Raw genomic sequence first — 27,328 nt, forward strand, 5'->3', positions numbered from 1 at the left:
TAATGATTGTGCTGTGCAGTGGCTCTCCCATCCTCTGAATTCACCTTCCCCTGTGTTTGTTAGGGTGAGAGAGGCATTCCAGGATTACCAGGAGACCACGGAGAAAAGGGAGAACCCGGGGAGAGCATCATTGTGAGTATGATGATGTATCGATTGGTCCGTCACTCCCTCATTCATTATTTACATCAGACCAGGGTGTTTTTCACATTCTTGTGCTTGTCGCAGCTACTAAAAGAACATAAAGGTATAGTAATGATTAAATACATAAAATCACTGCTCGTTATGGTGAGGAGCTGGCGTGTTGCATCCTAGTCTCATTATGAAGCGATGCTCTTCCTCTGCGATACTTCGAACCTCGCAGATTTGACTGTGAGCAAGCGTGTGTTCATTTTTTGAAAAACAGGATAGCTCGTGACAAGGAATCAATAGAGCAAAAGGTGCCTAACACAATTACAGCACTGGATCCGGGTGCTAGAGGAGAGGTGGTGTTAACAAGATGTGTGATGTGTTTGTAGGGCCCCATGGGACCCCCGGGGAAACCAGGAACTGAGGTCTGTAGAAAACGTTCAACTTCAAAACGCAGAAACTACACGTTCTCGTTGATTTCAAAAGTGTTTCAGTTAGTTGGTCACATTGCAAATAAATAATTTATTATAACAAGATCTGTTAAATATTTGCTGGTTTTCTTCAGGGCCTTCGTGGATCACAAGGTTTACCTGGACCTCCTGGACCATCAGGAAGAGAGGTAAGTGGGTTCAGTTCATCATATGGCTTTGACTCCAACCCCCATCTGCAGATAAAAGATAACTAGAACCATAAAACAATGTCTGCGTCCTGCTGTGGACGTACATGTATCACAGCTCCTGGACACAAATCCCCACCAACCGAGATGACTCTGAAAAGTTATACCCTTGCATGTCTGCATGATTTTACAGCCAGGGAGGCTGTTAAATCCATTCTTTGTCTCAATTTAAGGGCTCCCCTGGTAGACCAGGTCCGCCGGGCCCTGCTGGACCTCCAGGTGAACCAGTAAGTAAGAAAATCTCATTTGTGCTTTGTGCAGTTCAGCATCACTGATCAGCTATGAGACCTACAGAGATCACCTTACAGGCAGCATCAGGATTTAGAGCACAGAGCTCCAGTTTGGGGATAATTAGCAGCCAGTCCTGCTCTTCCCCAACCAGCATCACTTTCAGGAACATGCTGCAGTTTGTAACAAACTGTCTGTCGTTGGCGCAAGATTTCATGTCTTTCCTGTCTTTTTGTGCGTTTCAAATGAGCATTATTTGTTCTATTTCTGATAGCTGCAGTGTGTGTACCATATGGGCTCTGCTGCTTTGGCATCACAGCCTTGTCATATAAATGTAGTGTGTTAACACGCTTATGTTTTTTGTTTGTTAAAGATATATGATAGACATTTATTAATTTTATCTTTTGGGGGAATAAAAACAGAAAAGGCATTGGTTTTAAGCTTATCTCTGCTTGGCTGTGAGTGCCAAACAACAACAATATTTTCAGGGTATCAGGGTTCTGTCTTCCAGCAACAATATTATTAAAGGTTTTTGTCAAGTACTGGAGAAGATAAAAACCTAGAAAAGAGTAACTGAAATGAAACAAAACAAAATATATAAAAGCATAAATTATTTTCCCGATGTTTTTAATGATCTTTCATATATATATATATATATATATATATATTTGCATTTTCTAAGATGCAGGAGCACAACACAATTGAAATCTGTTACGAAAACGTGAAAAATTACCTCTAAAAGAAACACTTTCTTCCTTTTTGTCCTGACAGACTGCCCTGCCTATTGTTGGAGACATGGGTGCTTTACTCAAGGTATTTCATTTTCATTGTTCACAATAATTACACCCTTTCCAAAGAAATGACTTGTAAAAGGGTGTTGGGTTAGTATTAAAAACGATCGGTGTTTGTTGATTTGAACCTGTTTTATTCTAATAATGGGTGCGATCATTTAAGGCAGATACTGTAGGTCTGTGAGTGCCTCCATCAGGATGACTGCAGAAGTGCTGTCTATCCAGAAAGTTACAACAAATACCCAAAAATACATATTCAGCACAGGTGATTGGAGAGTCTCAGTAATTGTATTGTAGGTAATTGGATTTAAAAAATCTGTTGCAGTAATTTAAAGATGTCTTGATGGACAGATTCAGTCTTCCTCCCACAAAATGAAGAGTGACTTGAGTTTTTCTAAACTAAATTTTAAAGTTAGAGTTTTGTGCCATTCACCATAATTGTTTAAACTACCTGAGGATTGTCACACTACATACAGAAATATGCAAGTTTCACAGCGTTTGGATGTTAGAAATATAAAAATAACCATGCTGATGATAAGGAAGGCATGCACTACCACAAAGCTAATCATAGATTTAAAATTTGTGTCTGGAAAATTGAAAAATGAATGCATGACTTCAGTAAAATAGATGCCTTTGCATACTAATATTGCAATTAATCTAAAATGTAAAAACACTTGGCAATAAAAGCCTTTGAGAATAGTTCTCACTTAACTGCTGTTTAGTTGGGTTTTTTTGATGATTTCCTTCATTACTTCAGTCATTAACCTGTCACCAACTGAGAATTTCAGTTTGATAAAACCAGATGGGATTCTTTTTTTTCTCACCCTTGTCCTTCAGTGTCAACCTTTTAAATCTCTAAGTGTTACAAGAATAAAATACTTTGTAGAGCTTTCATCAGAATAACATACTGCTGTTCTATTCAGGACTTTGGACTGATTGTTGACACCAGAATGACTGAACCTTTTAAACTGAAGCTTCTTTTGTAAGCCAATAATAACTTGACAAAATAATGGCATTTTCTTGCAGACTTAAAAGATCAGAATTAGAATGTTTTAAGCTGAAGTGGTTTTGGTCACCCTTCCTCCTTCTAACATGTCAGAGCACCCAGTTGCTTTCTGGAATCACTGCATTATGGACAGTGATACTAACCCAAATGTCCCATTCAATGACTTTGACAAAGTTCACCTCCCGCCTTCATGGGAGGCAGTCCATGTGGGTTCACATTATTTCTGCTCAGCAGACATTTAGGGAACATTTTGTGTCAGTTTAGGTATTGTCTCCCACCCAGGGGAGGTGACATAATATGAGGTGAAAATACAGTGTGCCAGCGCAGCGTGATGAAATCTTATCTGTGCCACCGGTTTTGCTTCTTGCTTCGCCCTCACTGGCAGAACGCCTGCAGTGTGTGCCAGACGAGAGTTCCCGGGCTGCCTGGGCAGAAGGGAGAGAAGGGGCCCCCTGGAGTGCCAGGACTAGAAGGCTTGGTGGGAGAGAAGGTACTTCTAGTTCTGACTATTTTTTATATTTTCCAATAAATTGCAGCCTTTTGAGCTAGCTGTAGAGTAGTATAAAGGTTTAGGCACCTTTGGTCATCACCTTTGTTAGAGTAACTTGTTTTTAAAATGCAGTTTTTAAAATCTTTTTGAACAATTTTATAGAAATAAAGTTAATAGGGTGCCCTGCAAAAGTCTGAACACGATTTTTTTCATTTTTCAGACCAGAGCTCGTTAGCGCTTTGTCCTAGCTGGTCATATTTTTTCCAGTAAGGAAATGTTGGGTGAAGTGACTTCCGAAACTTTGGAAAAACTCCTGAATCATTGCCTCTACGGCTGAGCTGCCATGTTTGTCTTTAACCAGCTGCCCAGTATGCTGAGAATTCAAATAACTGACAGTAACAGAGCACAGAGAACGGGGCTGTGAGAAGATTCCAGAGGGGTGCTCAGGTCACTTTCTCTTCAGTTGTTGAAGTGATTTAAAAGCTGAATCTAACTGAAACAAAGCAAAGTCGGATTGAGAAAATACTTGTTTTGTAGGATGATAGAAACGCAAATCAGAATAGCTGTGGTTGACTCTAAAGGACCTCCAAGAAGATTTTGCAGGCTTAGCAGTGATGCACCTAAACAAATGTGATCTTTAAGGAAAAGTCCTCAGTAAAAAACTGTTCTGCATCTTCATGATAAAACTTAGGTTCTAAAGCTTTTATGGGGTGTTTTAAAACGTTTGAATGCTGATGGGACTTTGTATTTCACAATCACTAATAAGGGTGAAGCAATAAATAAATAAATCTGTTGTTTAATGAACTAAATATTTTGTAAACATCATCAACCTTTATCCTTATTATTATTATTTTGTTATTAACACTCTTATGCCTGCATAGTTCAAGTTTTATTTTAGCAAATTATTAAGTTATTATCATAATACTAATATATATATATATGTAATTTCTAAAATTGTTTCCCCCTTCTTACCATGTTGCACAAATTTCCCTCAAGGTACACTGTCTTATTACTGTCTTGTCACATAGTTATACTTTTTTTAAATAAACAATGTTACCTAGTTGTTATATTTTTGTTACCCAGCTATTACTCCACTATTACCATCTTATTACCCTTGTCACTGCCAAGTTACGACATGATTATTACTTTGCTAATTACACAATATTACCTTGTTATTCCTGTGCTGTACCACAATATTACCATCTTATTGTCAAGCTGTAAAGTAAAGTGCTAAAAGAAAAAAAAAATACTGCAGGCCAAAAATATGATTGAAATTAAAACCCTTTGTGGTAAAAATGGGGAAATGTGTGGTGTTGCTTTAACTTGGTTATATTTTGCTTTTTGTCATTTACCTTCTTTATGATCAGAAAACTATGAATGATGAAAATAAAAAGTAGTTGCTTAAAATATTTTTAAAGTCTCATATTTACCTTTTATTTATCCTGAAAAGTGAGGTCATGTCTTTCTCACACTCAGTCATATAAACAGGATCATAGGAGCCTAACCTTTTACATGCAGCTGTATGTGTGCAGTATGATTAAAACTAAATTAATCTTCATTTCTGTTTCAAACAGGGGGATCCAGGTGTAAGAGGTCCGATGGGTAACCCTGGGAAGGAGGGTCCTAAGGTAGGCTTGGGAATGGCACTCTTAAAGAACGCCACTAAATAATTTAACTGAATTGCCACAAATTTAATTATTTAGTTTTTCAGCAATTCAGGAAGCTCTAAAATTAAATATCTCATTCTTACAATTTGTTTGTTGTGTGTTTAATCTTTTAATAAAGATTTAAATTGACAAATAATGTTAATGACTTTCTTCATGTATCCTCACTGGTAGCCTAAAGAGTAGCTGTTTTCATATTCATATTATTATGAACACTAGGTGCTCTCTGCAGAAGTTGTTGCTATGGATACAGCCTTGCACCACAGTGAAACAGGCTCAGCAATTTCAAGTTGTGTGCTGGAAGAGACATTTTTAAGTTTACACCCATCAGCCTTTTAGTTTGAGGCTTTTTCATGGTTGGTGAGAAAAAACACTCACTTTTCCTTACCTCATTGGTTCTGCTCTCCTGCAGGGAGTAAAGGGAGAAAGAGGCTTCCCAGGCCCAACTGGAGATAAAGGTGATGAGGTGAGTGAGGGAAAAAGTTTAATCCAAACAAATTCATCTAACCATCTGGAAGTGACTGTGACATTAAGAGATAAGTTTTTCAAAAGAATGTAAATGTATTGTATTTTTGGCCTCTTTTTAAAGCCTGTCCGCTGAAATTTTTATTTTTTTATTTGAAGAAACCATCAAAACCTAACCACAGAACAGCATGCGCCCTGTGTGCTGACTATCTCTTTGTCTTAAAGGACTTTCTGAAGAACATTTCCTGACATATGTGATTGTGTACCGAGTACTCTTTATTCAGAGCTGAGAAGCCTTTCAAAACGTTGTCTTTCAGTAGCAAAGGCTGGAGATCTTTACAGTCATACTTTCAACGAGATAATGATGTATATGCTGAGTGAAAAAGATTTTTATGGCAGTAAATTAATCTAACAATATTCAATGTCATTTTTAACTTCTAAATAAAAGTTCAATACAACTCTACAACTGAAAAAAAAAAATATAAAACATGTTTGAGACACTACATTAAGCATGTTAATGGTTTTACAACATTTTATTTACTGGATTTTATGGAACTTAGTGGTTATTTAATCAGATAGTGCATCATTGACACATTTTTATATGAGTTAAAAAACATTTTAGTAAATGAATACCTTTCAAAATAAGGTTTTTCTTTATTCTGTCACCAAAACCTTTGCAAACTTTTTTTTTCAGTTTTTATGTGTAAGTTTCAGTTTGTTGCATTTGTAGTTGAACATTTTAGTCATAAAATTATGTTATATATCACCATTTTTAAAGAAGTTTTTGACAGTTTTTGGATTTATGAATTCAAAATTACAGAATTTTTTTCTTTCTTTCTTTATGTCAACAGTATGAAGCAATCATTTTTGATCTGAAAAGAACCACTTCCTTTTTCGAGAAATATATGAAAATAAAAAAAATCATTTAAAATTATCTTTTAAATCTTTTTCCGAATAGCTATTGTTTTTAAGCTCGTAATCTTTTATTATTTTCACTTTGGGACTCCTCTGCTGACAAAAAAAAATAATCCTGCATGTAGTAATACTGTAATATTTACAGCTTCTGCACACTCATAAACACCTCACAAAGTAAACTGTTGAGAAAACAGATGTGAACTTTGATTTTACACTTTGATTTTAGAGTTTTTCCTCTGGGTGTTGAGAGTAGTGTTTACTTCAAAATAGTCTGATGCTCATATTACTGTCACAGACTGACATATTCAGATGCACCGACTGTTATTGTTTTCACACAAGATAACACATCCCTAAAAACTCCCAGCTGCTTGGTGTTCAGAATAAAGCCAGTTTCTCATTTCATCAACATGTACTCGTGAACAGATGTGAGCTCAGTGCAGAACATTTAATTAACTGATGGAGAAATTTAAACATGGGAAAATTAAAACTTGCTGTGCTCATTTTTGTTTCTGTTCAAAATGTGTGTATCTCATTACTGTCAGCAGCACTGTAATGTGATTGTTGCAGAAAGTTATAAATGTCATCCCTTTTATGCATGTTTAAAAAGATTTAATCAATAATACTTTGTCTTTTCCAGGGTTCTCCAGGAGCACCAGGACTTCCTGGTGTGACAGGTCGAACAGGAGCCCCGGTAAGAAGTTTGTCCTTTCTGTGAAAGGTCCAGTTTTATTGTTATGAAAATCTGTTTTGATTTTGTTTTGTAAATCTTAAAATTGCCCAGTATTGCCAGTTTTGTAGTCTCTTTTAAAATAAATGGACATAGATGAACTTTATGAGGCTGGAGGTAAAATGGCAACTTAAAGTATTATGATAAGAGTCACTGCAGCTTCACTGGCTCCTACATCTAAACAAAGATTATTGAGATTCTTTTCACAGAAACCAGAACCTATTAGATGATGATAACAGATGATATTAGATGTTAACTTGTTTCCACTGTAGCATAGCAGACAGCAAAGCTGAATAGGAGTGTAGTGTTTTTAACTCTTAAACAGGACTCCTATTTCAAAATTATAAATCTTTAAGTTGGAATCAGTTTTGAATTCCAGCTTTCAATAAACAAATTTATGGTGATCTTCAAGCAGAAATAGCAGCAGCAGCTACAGCATTTCAAAACTAGCGTGACATGAAAGGTAGCAGGGCGTGATGTGCTTTTAAATATTTTACTCAGAGTCATAGTTTCACGTACAGTAAAAGACAAGAGCGCCTCCGTTTTAAAGGACCTGGTAGCAGCAAGACATGGAAACAACCAGCAAAATCACGTGTGGTCACCTAAAAAACTGCTTTTTTTTTTCAAATCACAAAGTACTCCATGCTTTTTTGTCAATCTTAAGCTGCGTTTTCAAGTTTTGTATTAAAATCAGATCTAACTGGAAGAATAATGTCCATTTTACAGGGGCTCATGGGCAGACCTGGTTCAATGGGCCAACCAGGACCAAAAGGAGACAAAGTAAGAGGTTTTATTGTTTTAACATTTATGTAATAATAATCTAATATACCGATGTCTAGATTTAATATACAGTATACAGGAGATAGATAAACCCAATCTATAAAAGACTTACATGTTCCAGCTCTTTGATTGCAAATCAGATATTTTTACCAATAGATTAATACCAGAGTTTAGCTATATTAAACAAAGGTTGTGATGAGGATGAGTTCTGAATCTTATTATTAGTATTATTATGATTCTATTGTTATTATGAGAAGTATATTCATTTCAATTTATTTAACAAAAATAGTTTTGTTTTGTTTTTTTAAATGGAAAATGCATTTTATTTAAAAATGTCGGTGAGTGCTATAAGCTGAATGATCTTGAACTAAGTAACTGAACTAGTTACAGAGCTCAAAGGCATTCTGTCATTCTGCTTAATGAGCTTTAAGAGCAAAAGCGACAAATTTCAGAGTTACTGTATGCACCTGTGGTTCATCATGACAGTTTGAAGCTGTTATATTTGAAAAATAAAGCACTGAAAATGGAAAAAGTTTTACCTGAAAAACATGCAGAAGAATAGTTTTCATTAAAAAGTCTAAAATCTGGGTGGCTGGGTGTGTGTGAGGAGCTGATGTGAGCGGATCTGTGTGGCGCATGTCAGAGTTTTTTTGGGGGGAAGGGTTCTATGTGTGTGTTGATGTGTGATGAGGAGTTGATTTATGTTTTGGTGCACTGTGTCGTTGTTTGTATAAAAAGATGTGGTCCGAAATTCATCGGGAGAGAAACCTATGGGGACTTTTTCTATAATCTGGGACGAAACTGTTTGCTCTGCAGGTGCAAAGTAATTCTGTTGAGGGTTAATATGTTCAGTTTGGACTATTAGGGTTAGGTTCTAGAGAACTTATTGTCAGAGAATTTATTGTATCTCCACTGGGACAAGTTTGGTCCCTGTAGAGATATTAAACCAAACTTCTGTGTGTGTGTATGCTTTATCAGTGTGTGCTTTATTTGTGCGTCCTTATGTGTGTTGTAACGCATATTGAATGAGTTAGAATTAGAGATCCAGTGAAATTACTGAAATGTTTTTTAATCCACGTTTGTTGCCTTCTGTGTATTGTAGAAGCTGTTCGAAGCGAACGGTGTTCATAAACGTGTTTTAATGTTTGTTCACACAACACACAGACTGCAGCAGCTGTTAACGAGCGGCAGCTCTGTGCCTCGCTTGTTAGCGTTGTCATGGTGACGCACCTTCACTCTCCTTCCTACAGTGGGAATACAGAATACGTTGAAAAGATGCCTCTGCAAACATCTTCATTTCTGGCTTTGTTAGCTGAAACTGTATCCTGCAAACGCAAGGCTGATGCACCGTTACAATTTGGTTCCAATTTTACTGAAAGAGCAAGTTTAAAAAAAAAACTACTTCTTTGTTTATTTTTTAAAATGCACTCCTAGTATTAACTGGGTTATCTGGGATATTTGTATATCACTCGTGACCTTCTAAAGTTCACAAAAAAATCCTAGTTTCACTGACTTTGAGAGTCATAATGCAAGACATTTTGTTGTTACACTTTTTGTGGTAAGAAAAAGCCTGTAGAGTAGAAATCGTTACCACAACAACAAATTAGAGGAAAACATTTCTGAATAATTTGTCTATCTTTTTCCAATTTTACTGTTAATGGCTTCACTTCAGGAGTCAGTAGAGACCTATTACGATCTGTGAGTCAGACTGAATCTGACATTAAAATTTAGGTATGAATTTTATCCCAACTATGCACATCTGCAGTTTGAATGCTAGATCAATAGTCTAATGTTGTGAATATTTCTAAACTTGAATGGTGTATCTACCTAAAAATATGTTGAAGGAGAAACCTTTTTTAAGCACGTGCTTTTGAAGATTAAAACATCAGGTGTAATATATTTTGAATAAAAAATTCATAAGTTAAATTTTTATTTTACTTTAATTGCTGTAATAAAAAGTGACTGTAGAAAGCAGTTTTACCAAAGAGAAGTAATTAGTGAAATCAAGACAAAGAAGAAGAAATCTATTTTGTACCATTACAGAAATAAACATGAAATGGTTTTGCCATTAAGAATGGACATTTCAAGTAAAAACAGTCTTTGAATTTGTTTTTTGATTATTCATGAATTATCAGCCCCCTCCCCCTCTGCACTTACTCCACACATAATGCAAATACACATGTGAGAGAAAACAATAGGAACTTGATCATTACCAATAAGTCATAGCAGTATATATGCTAACACTGGCCATTAACAAGGGTTAATGTTATCAACTTCTTTATAATTTAGGACCATTGCCATTTTCATATTTGTACTTACAACTGCCTGTGTGGTCCATATTATTGGGCCAGAAATATTTGTATTCTGCCACTTTCATAAGTTTAATAGACTTATGTACAGTAGGGGTACGCATACATTCTGACAGTGAAAGAGCTGCCCACCCGTTACCATAATTCCACTTTGTAATCCTTTCAAAATAAAAAAGCCAAAACCAGATCACACATTTTTGTTTTTTGTTTTTTTCACTTTTGGGGGTTGGGGGTTGAGGATGAGGGATAAGGGCAGTAGGGGTTGTGTTGAAAATAGCACCTCATCTGGAAAAGCACTATGGTGGTTAGGAAACATCTTGGCACATTCCCACCACCTTATGGCCCTATAAACAGTGTGAAATGACCTGGTGCCAATGGAACAAAATTTAAAAAACAGCTGCTTATCAAAATGACAGTTGCATTATTTCTTTGAATTTATATATTTTAACAATTCTTTAAATGTTTGCTCTCACTGACCATTCCTAATTGTCATAAGCATTAAACTGTAGCAAACTAATCTCTATAAACAATTGCTGTTGTTGATTTATTTTAGTTTTCAGGGTTGGCAAATAACATTCCATATGGGTCAAAAGGTGCCTAATAAATATTTTCTTTTTCGCAGACATGTTTAAGAATGTCTGGTTTATGTTTTGCAGGGACATGAAGGACCTCCAGGCAGGCCAGGACTTCCAGGACCCCCAGTAAGTTCTTGTGACCCCAACTAGAACCAGTTACCAAAACTCTTCTTATGTCTTAGGTTTACTGTCACCTCAAGCACATGTATTATTATTCTGTTACCAGTATGCTTAAAGTTACTGAGTTAAGGCCATCTGTTGAGCCATTTTTTTTATTCTCTCAGTCTAGCAGCTTTACCACAAGTAGAAAAGTATATCTGACAAACAAGTGCAAACACGATCACATCGTGGCCACCTGCTTGCTGGCATTGAATCATGTTTCATCCCTTTAAAAGCCAAGTGAGTCAGCACCTCCAAAAGCAAATCTATAATTCATTGGCTGTCCCCTTGAACTTGCTGTGTACCCCAGCACCCTCCTCTCCAAAACACACATACTACCACACACCTACACGTACACATGCTGGTCTCATAAACCTGCTGCCTGCAACGACAAAGAATGGTTCAATGGCCTGAAAAGGGCACAGGCCTTCGCTTGCTTCTTAATGAGAACCTTGACTTCTTCTTGGTTTACAATGGCTGCCCTCTACAAATCCATCATGGGAAAACATCCTTTTATGTTTTAATACTAACCAACAAAAATCAGGATTACTCAGTTCTCATACCCAAATTCTTATAATCACTGTGTTCTTTTGCCTTTTTGAGACAACCTTGTTTTTTTATTACTGCTGGCTAAAGGATTATTAAAGCTACTGTTCTGTTTGTTTTAATTCTTTTCTTTTTTTGTCTCTTCCACTCTGTTACTTATTCTCCCCCTCTTTCTGTCTCTCTCTCTCTCTGTGTAGTCACCAAATGAGCTATTGATTTATCCCGTGTAGCTTTTAAAGGCTTAGCAGTGTATAACTGTTCAAGACTTACTGTACAGTTTTCTGTAAGGACTCTTTGTATCACAAACTAAGACAGTTTCTGAGAGAAGTTGCCTGCTTGTGTTTCAGGGTGTGCCTTATGTGGAGGGCAATGGGATGAGCAGCCTGTACAAGCTTCAGGTAATCACTGTTCACAAGATTTTAACTTGTTGTAATTCGCTGAACTCAATAATAAAATGCCTTCAGTCATGCTGAAAGAAAAGAATCGTCTCTTGTTGTTGAAATTGGTTTGACTTCTATTGCTAAATATTAAGTCATTACATAAAGATCTGTGTTTACAGAGTGGTGGAGCTATTTTAGGACCCCCTGGAGCTCCTGGTGCTCCGGTAAGTGCCTGAAGTATATCCTTTTACAGTGTTTTAAGGAGGAACACAAGCGAACACAAGCAAACAGACATGCTGATACTGTACAAGCTGCAGAGCCTGTGAGAGCTGAATAACAAATAACCTGACCGGCCCTCCAGTGTTATCACTGTTCCTGAGGCTCTTATATCACAGTCAATCACACACATTGAGAGCTGAGGGTTGGCAAAGGCCAAGAGGCTTCCTGACTCTCAAACAGGTGTCTCTGATCCACCCCAGGACGCACAACATCATTGATATGCAAAATGGACTTCTGAAATTCAGCTGCTCCGCTCAGTGCCAAGCCGAAGTGACCCGATTTGCTTATCGCTTCCTCCTTCTCCTGCCTTATCAGACAGTTTGTAATCTTGTCCAGTCCTGGGAGACATTCAGTCACAGGCCCTGCAGGGATCCATCCACCGAAACGAACACTTAAAGAGGTGACAAAGAGTGGCTGTCCCCGGTGCACAATGCACATGAACTATAGCTAAATCTTGAGAATGCTTCACCCTGTACTGCATCTATCACAGCCCAACAGCTCCTTGGGAGCAATCAATAAGAGAGCATCCTCATCAGTGTTAAAAAGGACAAGGCACACAATTTATCACTGTATATTTTTTTTATGTGAAAAATGTTCTGCAAGTTTCTTAAGCCTCTGTTGGACCCACACTGGTTTGTATGATCTTTTGCCTGAGACATGGTTACAGTATAGGCATGTTTTACAAGCAAATATATTTAAAAGATAAAGCATTATACATTTTAACAAAAGAAACTTGCATCCACATATCATTTCTGACTCTATTTAGGATTTTTATTGCAGTAGATGTCACATTCAAGAGGGTAATCTGTCCTCTTTTCCTCTCTCTTTCAAGGGTCCCAAAGGAGATGAAGGACCTGCAGTGAGTTGAAGCTTTTCGTTATGAAAAGTATATTTTTGAAGCATTCATCCATTTTTTGTGCTGCTCACACAAAAGGAGAAGTCAGAGCTGCCAGTTGCTTTCCATCATTATCTCCCTGGTTTTCCACTGTACAGCATAAGTCAATAAAGCCTCAAGCCTGAGTACTTAACCACTCTCAGTAGAACCCCTACACAGGAAAAAAAATACGACTTAGTCTCCAACAAATATAAAACCTTTGTACCGTATTGTCTTGCCAGTGGGAACCTACAAACTCTTACTGCACTTTAAATGTGCTTCCCACCTCTCTACCCATTCACTGAATCAGGAAAACAATTCACTCACAATCCACACAGACGCTGAAACGAGTTGACGTTCCCACCATCACCCTGAATTCTTTATCCTCATGAGACTGATTGCATTTTTTTATTGTTTTGTTGCACAGTGATTTTTCACCAGGATGTTAATTTGACATTTTAATAAATTGTGTGACCAGCTCCAGTGCCGTGCTGGAATTGCCCCAATCCGTCTCGCAGCTGATCCTCTGGCTGGTCCACGCTGCCCCGTTAGCCACAATAGCTTATTCATGGCAATCTACATGTGTGACAATTACCTGGACAATTCATCTATGTCAGCACTGGTTGCTCTTCTGTTCTGGGTAATGGCATTTCTCCACGGCAGCTTGAGCAAGAAGAGGAAGACAGAGGCCATCACTTGCTCAAGCACGGGGAATTGGGCTCTATTTTTAGAACAGAAAGAAAGTCTTCTTGTGAAATGAGGCTTTTTCCCCCTAATGGTTCTATAGTTTTCATGGTATAGCAGAATGTTCTATAAGACAATTGTTGTTTCCTCAGGATTGTCTGATACATATTGATATTTAGTTTGCATTGATCGCAACTAATAAAAGGCAAGAAGGAAATATGAGAATTGTTTAATTCACTTGTCTCCGTGTAGCTTTAGTTGATATTTTCCTGCATTTACCTGCAGCTTTATAATACTGTTTGCTGTATTCCACTTTTTTTTATTTTTTTGCTAAATTTGCTCTTTATAAGGAATGTGAGATGAAAGCAGCTCAATTTTTAGCTGTAGAAAACAACTATTAATCCATATTAGGAGTGATCTCTTCATTTTGACACAACAGGTGGTGTGTTTCTCTCTCACAGGGGGAGCCAGGACCCATGGGCTTACCCGGGCTTGAAGGGCTACCCGGCGCCAAGGTAGGCAACAGAGACATTTCTCACCTGCAATGAGCCGTCCTGACTGCAACACGAGGAAACCTTCTCATTACAGTACCTATAAAGAGCTTCCTTCTACGGGGAGATATCCATCTTTTGAAAAATGAAAAAGCTTGCCACCATGAGAGTTAAATGCATTGTGGGTTCTAGTTGAAGTTATAAGTCAGCTTGAGGGAAACCAAATGTTAACAGAGAAATTCAATTACTTATGTATCTGTTTAAACATTGCCTAAAGGAGTTTCAGGTTGACATTTCTAAACTGGAAACAGAGCAGTTCGGAGCCAAACCATTAATGTAATGGCTAACAATCTGCACGGAGGATTGGGAGCACTAGATGCATTTGTTTTAGAGAGGGAACAAAACCAGCTCTGTACGGAGCCTTTCACAAAAGTCTAATGACGTGTGTAACTGTATGTTGTGTGGACATTTTGTGCGGCTGAAATGGTTATGCTTCTGTGACATGAAGTCATTTATCGAACTCAGTGATACTATAAAAAATTTAACATATGCGCAGTGTTTGCTGTTGAAAAGCAAAATGAGCTAAATTATCGCCTGCCACTAAAAGGTGAAGGCAGACAATATTTTATTTGCATGTCTGTGTGTGTGTGTGTTTTGTGTCTCTAACAGTTACCAAAATATCTCATGAACCACTGGACGAATTTCAATGAAACTTGCAGAGAGGATTATTTGGATGTAAATCTAGATTAGAATAATTTTCATCTTGATTCAAGATGGCTGTCAAAGCCAACTGGCTTTAGAAAACATAAAAATGGCAATAACTCAGCCAATTTTACAGATATTGACCAAACCCCTTAAAATTGATTTGCAAAATTTTGGAGTTAACTCTGTCTGTTAATTCAACCAGTTTTACAGATATTGAGCTAAAAATTGATGTGCAAGTACCAAAGAGTTATTAACAATTCATACTCTGAGCATGACATCTTACAATAATGCCTGAGACTGCACATAACAATATGTTTGAGGTTCGACCAAAACAGCAAGATTTCTGTCATTTCTTAACATACAGTGATTTTAGTCTACAGCTCTGGTATGAAAGGCATGGGCATTCCTTCAGGAATCCTTTAACTCCAAAGAAGCTTGTTTATAATGAAAATCTGTGTGTTCTTTTTTCTGAGTTGATATTTGACCATTTATCTCCATTTATATTTGAATCATGAGCGACCCAGTTGTGTTTATTACAGCTATGTGTAGGCAGTTTCTTTTATCAATATCTTCTGTTTTTGTCCTCTTGACATGACATGGATCTATAGTGTTCTTTGTGTAATATGTCTGCCTGATATGTGTTGTCAGGGTGATATTGGTTTGTCTGGACCCCAAGGAATGCCAGGTCCACCAGTAAGTAGGTCTTATACTGTTGTTTGATCTTTCATCTATATTGTTTAAGTTCACTGTTGGCAACTATCAGCAATATTTTATTAAGTATTGAATAGGATACTTCAAATCATAATTCCGCCATCCTGCACTAGTTCAGCTAAATACTCTGTTGACTTTGGATCTGTGCAGAGGATTTATTGTGCACCTACAGTATGCCATTGCTGTGAGCAGTGTTATAAATGTGAGGCTGCAGAGGTGCTGATGATGTGACACTATTGAGGACCTGTCAAACAAGGTGTGCTCACCTCTTCTGTGTGTGTGATTGACAGGGGAAGCCCGGCACTCGTGGAGAGCCAGGGATCCCAGGAGAGCCGGTGAGCCACAGGCCTATGACTCTCTTTGAACTGTCAATCCTCTCATCATTCCTTTGTCACTGCAGACTGACACCCTGGCTGTCTCTGTTCTCCGACAGGGCGAGAGGGGGCCGATCGGAGAGACAGGATTCCCTGGACCTGAGGGACCCCAAGGAGTTCCTGTAAGAATGCAGCACGATTTACGTCCTTCTAATCAGTAATAGTTGCTGCCAAACCACCCTCCAGTAATCTCCATTCACATTTTACAATGGTAGATCCATTCACACGACTCAAGGACAATATGGGTGAAATATGCATGCTATCTACCACTTGTCCTGTAGATGATTGTATTCCTGCATTCCATGTAATTACCATCAAAGATACTTTCTGTAATTTCCCCCTGTAAGTGCACAATGGACCAGTGTTCACTCAGCAATCAGGATCATTATCCCTTGGTTGAGATATCTCATTAAGTGTGGAGATTACTAGGAGTGCAACAGTGCTGATCCAATCGAAGGTGGGAGCTGATACAAAATGTCTTTGTTTGTGTTGCGCTCCTCGAGCAGGGCAGGCCTGGAAAAGATGGAACTCCGGGAAACAAGGTGAGCTGTGTGAATATGTTGCAAATCTCCTTATAGAAAGTGCTTTACATCAGCCAAGCTACAGAGAGATGGCACAGCAGATTTTTATCCCCCCTCCAGCTACAGCGTGCTGACTGCATTAAACCTATTTGCATATGTGAGATTTTGGCGATAGAAACTAAATGGAATCCTGCAGATTTAAGGCTTTGTTGATTTTCAGTCTTTATACCCTAATTATACATTTAATGCTTTCAGACAATGATAAAATGTCTGTAATAGAGGGCAGTAGACACTTCCAATTAATTATGCATTGTTTTGCTTGGTGAACTTGGCCAAAGCTGAAATAAAAACTGCAGAAAAGTCTGCTTTTAGGTGGCTGATCAGATTTATTATACACTATTTACTTCATAAACACGCAGAATGGTCTTGCAGGATGCAGAACGGATCTGCTTGAATGGCTATTTCCAACACATTATGTGATCTTACACCCAAACTTGACTGATTGTTGTTATTACTGTTTTGCTCTGATATACAAGATGTTTTTCACCTTACATCTTAATGACAGCCCCAACATTTTATTGTTTGCTCATTCTTATTATTTAATATTCTTCAACTATAATTTCAGCCTTCCGCTGAGGCTCTCCACACGGAGGCTGATGTTTTGATGGAACAACAGTGCCATCTAGTAGGTGGCTTTGCACTTCTGCAAAGATCACTTGCTCACTGCTTTGAGCTTTAATGTAATGCTCAGGGAAGCACATTTCAGTGGGCAAGATGATAGATTTAAGCTTCCCATCAGGCAGTGGGGAATACAGCATGCTGCAGATTAAGGCAGGCATGGGAGAATGGCATCACAAAGCGATGGCCGCTTTAAAGCCACATCAAGCCAGATTGTCTTTTGCATGGCTCCTGTAATCCAGTGGGAAATTGATACAAAGTTGCTCCCAGAGGTAATACTGTGAGCAAAGAAAAAGGGAAAGCAATGAGGAGTGACAGGGAGGGACAGGAAGACACAAGATGTTGTGACATGTAGCCGGGGACAGGTATTTTCTTGCAGCTCGTCTGTACAGTGGAGACAGCTGGTGGGGAAATGGGGCCTTTTGTCAAACAAAACTGGAGTGATGCAAAGAAGTCGTGACATTGCAGAAGGTGAAACACTACATGGGGAGATATTATCCAAGCAGCACACCTGAGCTGAGTTAGAAGCAATCGATGCACAGTCATCTGAAAGGTGTGCATTTCTCAAAGTCGAGCAGTTCTAAAAATGCTCGCTCACAGTTTCCCTTCAGGCAAAAGAATTGTCTGCAAATCTTAAAGTGAATTTGTTGGATCTTATATTGATCACTGCTTCATATGAACACATGAGAATAATAGCCTTTTACTGTATGTGTGAGTTATTTCTTTTCTTAAGCCACAGAGTCTTAAAAGTATTTTTGCTTGTTTGTTTGCTAAGGGCGATACAGGTCGACTAGGAGACCGCGGATCCAAAGGAGAGCGTGTAAGTAGTGTTACTCTTGTTTTCTTAAAGAGAAGCTGTTTGTACAACTCAAACAAAAATGTGTTGATGAAAACTAATGACTGTTAATGAAAGTCTTTTCTACAGCACAAATATTACTAATCCCCGCAAGCACATAAACACTAAGAAAAAGGCATTTCACGCTTTGTGCAGTTTGCATTTGTATTTGCGAGAGATCTGTCACACTTGTGCAGTAATCTGTTGCAAATGCTGGTAATAAAGATAGAAAATGAGACTTTTAGTTTTCCAGCTGGCAAAAGAGCTAAGGACAAGTGAAAGACACTGACACGTTAAAAGAAAGGGGTTACTGTGTGCAGCATGGTAAGTGATGAAGTTAGTCCGAGGGGTAGTGACTTGGCTTATGCCAGCCAAAAAAGCCTTGCTTTGATTTTTGCACTATTGAACTTTCACACAATCTGCAGCAAACCGAGCTGAAAGACTGCTACTTTAATGCAGGGTGATCCGGGGATTCCCGGAGAACGAGGCCTTCAAGGTGAGAGGGGTCGTATAGGAGATCCTGGCCCCGTTGGACCTATCGGCTCGCCAGGTGAAAAAGGTGACCCCGGTCCTCCGGGACAGTTGGGCAGAATACAACTCCTGGTAAGTGTTGAACATTTTGCATTAAATAGACTTTCCTTGCAGATAATTAAAACCCTAACCGTCCAACATGCTTTCACAGCTTGTGTAACTAGCTCAGTTCTCGCTGCCTGTATGAAAAACGGTGTATCTACAGCTTTCTGCATGGAACATCAAACAAAGCTGTGCGAGGGAGCTCGCTGTTCACTTTCTGCTCAATGCTTCCCACTCCTGATCATCTAGGCATAACAGAAGGTCAGGGAGGGAGAGAGACGGAAACAGAGGGAAAGACAGAGATATGTGGGCGTGCCAAGAGCTCTGCAAAGCAGAGAAAACACCTCCATCTGTCACAGACATTTTACACTTGCTGCAGTTATATAACATTCACAGCAATGAAAGCTGTTTTGAATGCAGCGATTTAAGGTTTTAAGCCTTTGCTGGTGGTGCTGCCCTGGAAAGCAATGCAGTTGAGAACTGTTCTCATGGCTGACAAACAATTTTTTATACACAGTCTTTAAATGGAAGGACATGTACTGTATGAAGTCAGGAATAGAAATATTTAGTTACATACCCAGTTTTACTCGTTTACTAAAGCCAAAGAAATTGTCGCTATGCAAACGTGTAAAGACTTGTAATTGCATTCAGACTTTGTACTTTAATTTCAGGCAGTTTACAATAACTGTTACAGCAGTTTGATCTGTAAATCCCTCTTTTCAGTGTCATCATTGTTTAATTCTTCATATCAAATTAGTATGTCGCTTCATTGGAGAAATAGCCCCTGTAAAGCTGTACAGAGGGTACATTTCTGCTCTCATAGTGGACCCATGCCCCTTTTTTCTATTTTTTGAAAGCAACACAATGAGCTGGAGATTCGCTTACAACCTGCATTCACTGGTGGCAACTTAGCCGCTTTGCCAGCATACTGTTCAAAAAAAGCAACTCATGGTAAATGTATTGATGTGTTGGATAAATAGTCACTTTTTTCAGTTGAAGAGGGATGTCAGAGCACTCACTTCTCTTCCATTACCTGTGTGTGTGATCTGCAGAGCACACAGGGCTTTGAGCTGCAAAATTAAACAAACTTTCCTAGAGTGCTTCTACATTTAAACACGGACAGAATCATTACCTGTCATTTTTAAAAACAGTTTTTTTGTTTTTTCAAATTTTGAATATAACAGTACAGAAACTAAAAACAAAGGATTACACAATACAGTTAAGGTTCACCTTTAAAATTCTCATCTTTGTGCTTTCTAATTTACCTTGTTTTGTAGGTTAAAGCTCATGACACTTAATGGTACCTTCAACTACAATTTGACTGCACCTTCAAAAACCATGTTGTTTGAAACAGTTTTGTTTTAGTACTTTATTTTAATTCTGTCTAAATCCATCATTTCTTTTCTTATTCCTTCACTTAAAAAACATTTTTCAATAATTTTTTACAATCTTATCTAAACCCTTGGGTTAAAGGTACTTGCTTCACTGATGGGTGTGTGCTATTTATTCATCATTTCTTCATCAACTAACCAAGTAAACCTGGAGCTGAATGTAAGTGTGGTATTAGTCTCTAGAAGCTGTTGCTGTAAATCAACATCAAGTGTGAAGTCAAAGGAGCCCTAAGTGCACTTTAAACTGATCATCATCAGTCTTTAAGAGCAAAACAAATCCATCTGGAAAATTGCTGGAAGACTGGGAATTGTCAAATCAAAACTCTGTCTGATTCTAAAGAAAAATGAATCCACTGGGTAACATAAAAAGGTCTGAATGTCCACACAATAGGAAGACAAAAGTAAGGCATGGAACTGCTGTTGAGATATGAATAAAACAAAACTAAGGACAAAAATACCCACAAACCCAGCATCATAAAGACAGAAACCTCTAATAGAAACATTCAGAACAGTTAATAACAGTTGTGTGCAAATAATTCCTTGCAAAGTTGTACAGTTTGAATGTTTGGTTATGTTTACGTTTAACTGCACAAGAAAATATGAGCCCCTGAAAAATAAAGTTTTACATTTTAAGAAGTTTCATCTAAATCTTCCCTCCAAATTAAAGCTAACAAGTTACCCTTTAAGCCCACATTCATTGTGTAACTGTAGATAAAAATAATGTATGTCTATATGTTTGAATCTGCAATTATTTTCATATGTTCTGCCCTATATTCGTGGCACACAGAGCTACAACTTTTTCTCCTAAGCAGAAAGTGCATCACTGCAGAAGTGAAATGAAAGTAATACAGCTTTAAATAGTTACTGTGTAAAATTTAATATTCCCCCACTAAATCAGTTTTATTTTCTTGCTGAGTTCAGTGAGCCGAGTTGAGAAAAGATCTTGACAAAAGTATAATATCCTCCCTCTGCTCCTGATTTTGACATGTTTGGTTTCAGCAGCGAGATGCTAGAGGAGTATTCATTTAATTGTCATGCCATGATAACTATAATCTTTACTGTACGTCCTCTGCTGGCAGCTGCCTGTGAATGAAAGTTTAGTTTATGTTGTCTCTTAATTGGATTTTCTTCTCTTCTTGTCTGTGTGAAAATGCTTCAGTGAGTGCTCTTTTACTCTCCCTGCACAGGATGATCCCAGCTTTGCAGAAGAACTCAAAGAATTTATCCAATACGAAGTAATGAGAATTTTTGAAGGTACATATAGTTTGATATTTAATTTGGTTTATGTGTTTATTTTTTTTTTACCCAGCTTGGTTTTTCCTTCTTTTTTTTGTCACCTGTTAAATCTCTTCACATGAAATCTTTTCCTGTTTACTTGCCTTGCAGAGAAAGTGTCGAGCGCTGGCATGCAGCAGAAGACACCTGCCGGCATCTTGGCCTCACAGATCCAAGGGCCTCCGGGACCCCCTGGCAAGGATGGATCACCAGGTCCTCCAGGAGAGCCAGGGCCACCTGGTCCTCAAGGTAGGAGCTCAGGACTCATGGCTGAACTGCTGCTTCAAATGGAAATATGATAATGTCAAGTAAAAACAAAACTCAGACCTAAAATGTCACATTTGTGTAGTTTGATTGCTTGTTTGTGAACTAAATTAACCATTTATTGTTATATTTATGTTTATTTTGCTTTTTTTTTTGCCCTTCCTAAACAACCCAATTCCAAAGAAGTTGGAACATTGATTAAAATAAAAAAAGGAAAATACAATGATTTGCAAATCTTGTAAACCTATTTTATTCACAATGTAACATGGTAAACATATCAAATATCAATCCATCCAGCCGGGTCCCAGGGGTAGGAGCTTGAACAGGGAACCCCAGACATCTCTCTCCACAGCCAGTATGGCCCCTCCTGCAAGTGTTGGGCCCACAGGAAGGCAAACCCATGTAATCCCTTAGGGCTTATCTCAACCTGGCCCCATGGGTAGAGGCCCAATCACCAGGCACTCGCCGATGAGCCCCACCCCCGTGCCTGGATCCAGGGTGAGGCCCCGATAACCCATGTCCGGGCGAGGGACAACGACTTTCTTGCTGTATTTTGTCCATACAATTGATTTTGAACCACCATTTGTCTGGCCTGTCACCTAGGACCAATCTGCCTGGGAAACCCTTCTGGGGGCAATTGCCCCCAACAGCATAGCTCTCAGGATCGTTCAGGCACACAACTCCTCCACCACGACAAGGTAGTGATTCATGGAGGAGCATCAAATGTTTAAACTAAGAAATTTTACCTTTTTATTAAAAATACAAAACAAAAAATATATATAAATTTGAATTTAATGGCAGCAACACATCTGAAAAACGTTGGGGCAGGAGCAACAACAGGCTGTAAAAGAAAGTGTTTTTAATAGGAAACAGCTGGAGGAGCATTTTGTAACTAATTAGGTTAATTGGCAACAAGTCAGTAAGAGCATAGGGTATAAAAAGAGGTTCACCGGTTTGCAAAAATGGTGTCTAAACATAGTAAATACATTTTGAAATAATGTTTGTCAATGGGAAATTGGGAAGACTTTGAATACCCCATCATTTACAATTCCTAATATTAAAAAAGAAAAAAAATCCAAGACTCTGGAAAAATCTCTATGAACATAGGACAAGGCTGAAAGTCAATACTGGATGCCACTGATTTTCAGACTTTCAGGCAGCACTTAATCAAAAACAACTCTGATTCTGTTACAGACATTACTGCATGGGCTCAAGAACACTTCCACAAATCATTGTCTGTAAACACTGTTCACCATTCCATCCATAAATACTGGTTAAAACTCCATCATGCAAAGAAGAAGCCATATGTGAACATAATCCAGAACTGCTGCCTTCTTTTCTGAACCTAAGCTTATATAAAATGGACTGAGGCAAAGTGGAGAACTGTTCTGGGATCAGATGAACCAAAATTTGAAATTCCTTATGGAAACCATGGATGCCACGTTCTCCATACATAGGGAGGAGAGGGACCATCTTGCCTGTTTTCAGTGCACAGTTCAAAAGTCTGTTTCTCTGATGGTATGGGGGTGCATTAGTGCCTCTGGCATGGGCAACAAGACACTATATCAATGCAGAACAGTACAGGTTTTAGGACAACATCTGCTCCCATCCGGCAAGTAGTTCAGCAAAGAAGACCCAGGAGTGTCGAACAGCTAGAGTCCCACATCAGACATGAATGGGACAACATTAAAACCTCCAGCTGCTATCCTCAGTTCCTGCACATTTACAGACTGTTGTTAAAAGAAGAGGGGATGCTTCACAGCGGGAAACATGTCCCTGTCCCAAATATGTTGAGATGTTACTGTCATCAAATTCAAAAATCTTTTATGTTTTGTTTTGTTTTTCAAAAGAATTGTACATTTTCTTAGTTTTTAACATTTGATATGTTTATGGTGTTCTATTGTGATTAAAATATGGGTTTCTAAGATTTGCAAATCATTGAATTCTGTTTTTATTTACATTATATACAACTACCCAACTTTGTGGGCTATTTGTGCACTGCATTAAGACTTAAAACATAAAATTCAAAAGTGACAGGGTTAATATTTCATGACAAAGAACACACTTGATGTAAAATACAAGCGATTGTCCTAACAGGGGTCGGGCTGACAGTTGTATCTTGTATGGATTCATGGGTATTTTTCTTTTGCATAGAACCATATATCAAAGCAGACTGAGGGGCGGGAAGCAGAGGAAAAGGCCAGGAGTGTGGTGCACAGCAGCTCTCTGGGAAATATGAAGACAAACGAAGAATTGGCTGTGAATAAGAGAAAGTGTTATCAGTGTGGACAGGAAAAGAGCTCCGTTATTGATACCTCACTCCAGGAGAAAAAGCTTCTAAAAGTACGAAAGGAGCGTAGTCAGGAAGGAGGGAGGACAGCCTTTATCAAACCGATACTACTCTCTGACTGCTCACACAACACTAATGGTTTGCTGGTCAGGCTTTGAACCTCAAACTTGCTTAGATTTCTAATGTCTCCAATAGAATGAGCAGATGATCCTAAAGGGGTAGTTTAGTCACTTTTTAAGTGATGTTCTGTCAAATAGTAATCAGTAGTCAGTACCTTATCAGCTGTGAGATCAGTCATAGAGCACAGAGTATGGAGAAAACGGCAAAAGTCTTCATCCTGGCAACACTAATGGCTAGCCAGCAAATGCCAGATTTTTTTATTGTTGTTGTTTTTCAGGCTTTTAAACAAACTCTTAAAAGCAACATATCAGTATGCAGTGTATCAGTATAAGGTGCTAACAACTACATGACAGAACATCACTTCAAAAATGACTAAACTGCCCCTTTAACATGTGACGAGGACGCGTGTTTTCATGTGCTGGTGCAATTTAAAGTGCCACTGCATTGACCTTTTTCATTGAGCTTTGTATCTACCTCACATTATTCAAGACCATTTACATTTTAACTCACTGCTTTAATTTCAAATGCTGCTTTCCTTCATGAAAAAATGTAGCTAATGTAGGCAACTACTCAAACTAAATATTTGTGCTGTGTTAATGCCACTGGCATTTACACGTGTCTTGGATTTTGTGTTACTTTGTTTCTTTGTTTTTTTTATGCTTCAAACAAGTGTTTTATAGGTCATTTATAATGCAGCTTTGCAATAAATATTTATTGAAAATAAAGAGAAAAGTTATTTCCCTTGATAAATCAAGAATTCAAGAACTTCTTAATTTTTTTCTTTGTTGACTTGTGGCTCCACTCAGCTGGTGAGGGAGTTTGGGGTAATATTTCCTCATTATTTCTCGTCATCCTCTGCTGGAGATCGTGCTCCTCTGGAATATCCAATTTGACTCCTTCTCTATTGTGGCAAAATGAATTGTTTATGGAGAAAAATAACCCCTCTGTTGAATTCACTGTCAGGTTTTTTTTTTCTATGCCTCGTGGTTTGATTGCACAAGTGAGGAAGTCTCCAGCTGTTACAAGGACGCATGCTGAAGAGCAGCGCTTCTTTGATTCCATCCTATGTTGTAATTTAACGCTCTTCTGTCTCTTTATTTATCTTTTGCTATTTAGATCAAAATGAAAATCCCACCAGTGTAAGTCATTGTTTTTAAATGCATATCTAATTAAGTCTACATTTATTTTTGTTTCAACATTTTTAATTTTGTATGCCAGTGACTTTTGTATTAATACTGACTGAAACGTTTGGATTTTTTTGTTTTTATTTAACAGTGAAAATTGTGTTTTGCGGCTTCTGTTTTTTTTTTTTCTTGTACAATATGGATGCCTCAGTAAATATCCCAGTGTGTTTGATGGAGCACCTGCTCCAAGAAAAAGTTGTTTTTTATTTATTTTTCCTTTGTAAGGCACTCTAGTCTTATGAATACATGCTTGTTGCTGTCAGTAATGTTTACAGCAGTGTACAGAAAAGCAGCAATCCCATCAGTCAAGTCTGAAACGACATTGTTTGTGGCAATATTATTTTTATGTTAACGTGCTTTGTCCATTAGTGAGCTCAGGAAACAATTTGGTTTTAAAGAAGTACACAGTGTGACATTTTCGATTCTACCAGAGCTCACCAATCGGGCGTGCCACCCAAGCTTATTGCTTTGTGTGCTGTTCAGTATTTCTTTTTTGCTTAAGGTACAGTGCACTTTTCTCCATGGAACGTCTCCTCCCTGAATGAATGCCCCAGGTTCTGTGAGTGTTGAAAGAAGTCTCATTATTGTGGCAATGTGTGGATAGCCCCTCTTTCTTTGAGATTCACTTTTTGGAGCATTCATAAGCCTTTCTTCTGAGATTTTCCCTGACATGTAAGCGCTGAAGCGTTTCCCCTTTGGGCCAGGCGGAGAGATGCTTGATACTCCTGTCAATGTTTCTGATGCACTTCTCGCAGCTGCTGGTTGTGAGACTCCATTACTTTAAGTGCCTCATGGGGAAATATTGTTGCGGCCCCTCACATTCTTACTTGTTTTGCTGCTGTTTTGAGCTGTAAAGACTTAGCAGCTTTGCATGCAGTGGAAAAGCTTTAAAAGGATGATTGTGTGCTTATTGGTATAAACAAAACTGCCTGGTCTGATGTGAAGATTACTGCACATGCTCTAATTTTTGTCAAACATTTTTGCACTTATCAGTTTTTTCTTAAAGGGATAGTTCAGATCTGAACAATTAATATGTTACCTGTTGTAGATGGATCCTTCAGAGCTAACAGCTAGTCTGAGCAAGGCTAAGACCAGATGGATTGCTGCCATTTTAACACTATTAGTTTGAAAAGTTTTATAATGGGTCATGCTAACACCCTTTTATAAACTTTTACTTCACTGTCAATTTTGCATTGCACAATTATTCTGAAATAATACTATATTACTTCTGAAAGTGCTCCAGGCTGCATCAGTAATGTTACAGCTAGCTGCTGCTGCCATTGTTTGCAATCACAAATTAAACGCCTAGAATTCATGCAAACTAATGCAAATCACCCACTGCCTTTCATTCCAGAGTTTTAAACTAATATCATCTTATGTTGAGAAATTACAGAGTTATAACTGTTTTAGTCGAATATTTGAACATGAGATTCTGTACAATTTAATGTAATATCTGTAGCATAATCTGTTGCAGTTGGAGTATGTGTTGGGAATGACTATCAGTGAAAACCAAACCAACTTTTAGCTCTATATCTAGAAAATTGACTTGAGTTTTTAGATTAGAGTCGTTTTAAGATGGCAGCAGTCCACTTTAGTCTTGGCTTCACTCCATTAGCCTTTAGCTCATCAGTTGAGTCAGAAATTCCACAACACCATGTTTCAAACTACCTGAACTATCGTTTTAACAAAACAAAAGCATGTTTGGTTTTTTTCCTTAGAGGTAATATTGTCTGAAAAGCGAGCATCAGAGTGTAGTAGCTATGAACACCGGTTTACCTGTTTCTACCCCCTGAGTGCCTGCAGTGACTCAGATATCTGACCTCTGGTTTAAAAAAAATACATCACACTGTTCTGAAGTCTTCAAAGACATGTTCATATGATCCTGTTGTTGTCCATGACGCTTCAAAAAAAAACTAATGTACCAATGGCTTGTTTGAGGATTTCGGTTTTGACAGGATGTCAGCACATCTTTTATTATTTAAAGAGTTAGGCTGGAAACTTGGGATTCAGAGAAGCCAGTGCCAACAACACCCACGAAAGCTGCCTCGCTCAAACAAAATAGGTGTAAAACTGATGTCTGACATTGTTGTCCTAATAGTAATACTTCAAGAAATGGTTTGTAAAAGTCCCTGAGCAGATATAAAGGTTGCACACACGTGTCCTCATCTCGACACTCTGAATTTGAAGCTGTTGTGGCATTTGCTCTAATCTCACTAACATCCTGAACAGGTGACGGCGCACA

At 38.2% G+C, this 27,328-nt stretch overlaps 1 protein-coding gene across 5 annotated transcripts in view; it reads left to right on the forward strand.

Moving 5' to 3' along the window:
- The window catches only part of LOC108234093 (collagen alpha-1(XIX) chain), a 116,312-nt gene that overhangs the window by 81,686 nt on the left and 7,298 nt on the right, over positions 1-27,328 (forward strand). For 2 of the 5 annotated variants that reach the window (XM_017413010.3, XM_037973608.1), the window contains 23 exons: positions 64-132; positions 516-551; positions 692-745; positions 976-1,029; positions 1,802-1,843; positions 3,213-3,317; positions 4,892-4,945; positions 5,394-5,447; positions 6,999-7,052; positions 7,815-7,868; positions 10,834-10,878; positions 11,805-11,855; positions 12,017-12,061; positions 12,949-12,975; positions 14,136-14,189; positions 15,519-15,563; positions 15,872-15,916; positions 16,015-16,077; positions 16,462-16,497; positions 17,930-17,974; positions 18,449-18,592; positions 21,141-21,207; positions 21,340-21,477. In XM_017413010.3, the coding sequence (XP_017268499.1) occupies positions 64-132; positions 516-551; positions 692-745; positions 976-1,029; positions 1,802-1,843; positions 3,213-3,317; positions 4,892-4,945; positions 5,394-5,447; positions 6,999-7,052; positions 7,815-7,868; positions 10,834-10,878; positions 11,805-11,855; positions 12,017-12,061; positions 12,949-12,975; positions 14,136-14,189; positions 15,519-15,563; positions 15,872-15,916; positions 16,015-16,077; positions 16,462-16,497; positions 17,930-17,974; positions 18,449-18,592; positions 21,141-21,207; positions 21,340-21,477 (1,381 nt within the window). Of the gene's footprint in view, positions 1-63; positions 133-515; positions 552-691; positions 746-975; positions 1,030-1,801; positions 1,844-3,212; positions 3,318-4,891; positions 4,946-5,393; positions 5,448-6,998; positions 7,053-7,814; positions 7,869-10,833; positions 10,879-11,804; positions 11,856-12,016; positions 12,062-12,948; positions 12,976-14,135; positions 14,190-15,518; positions 15,564-15,871; positions 15,917-16,014; positions 16,078-16,461; positions 16,498-17,929; positions 17,975-18,448; positions 18,593-21,140; positions 21,208-21,339; positions 21,478-23,646; positions 27,001-27,328 lie in introns of those variants that run through there. The other 3 variants (XR_005232659.1, XM_017413013.3, XM_037973609.1) reach the window with 3 other exon arrangements.

This window comes from Kryptolebias marmoratus, linkage group LG22 (assembly GCF_001649575.2).
Source record: "Kryptolebias marmoratus isolate JLee-2015 linkage group LG22, ASM164957v2, whole genome shotgun sequence".
Classification (NCBI taxonomy): domain Eukaryota; kingdom Metazoa; phylum Chordata; class Actinopteri; order Cyprinodontiformes; family Rivulidae; genus Kryptolebias; species Kryptolebias marmoratus.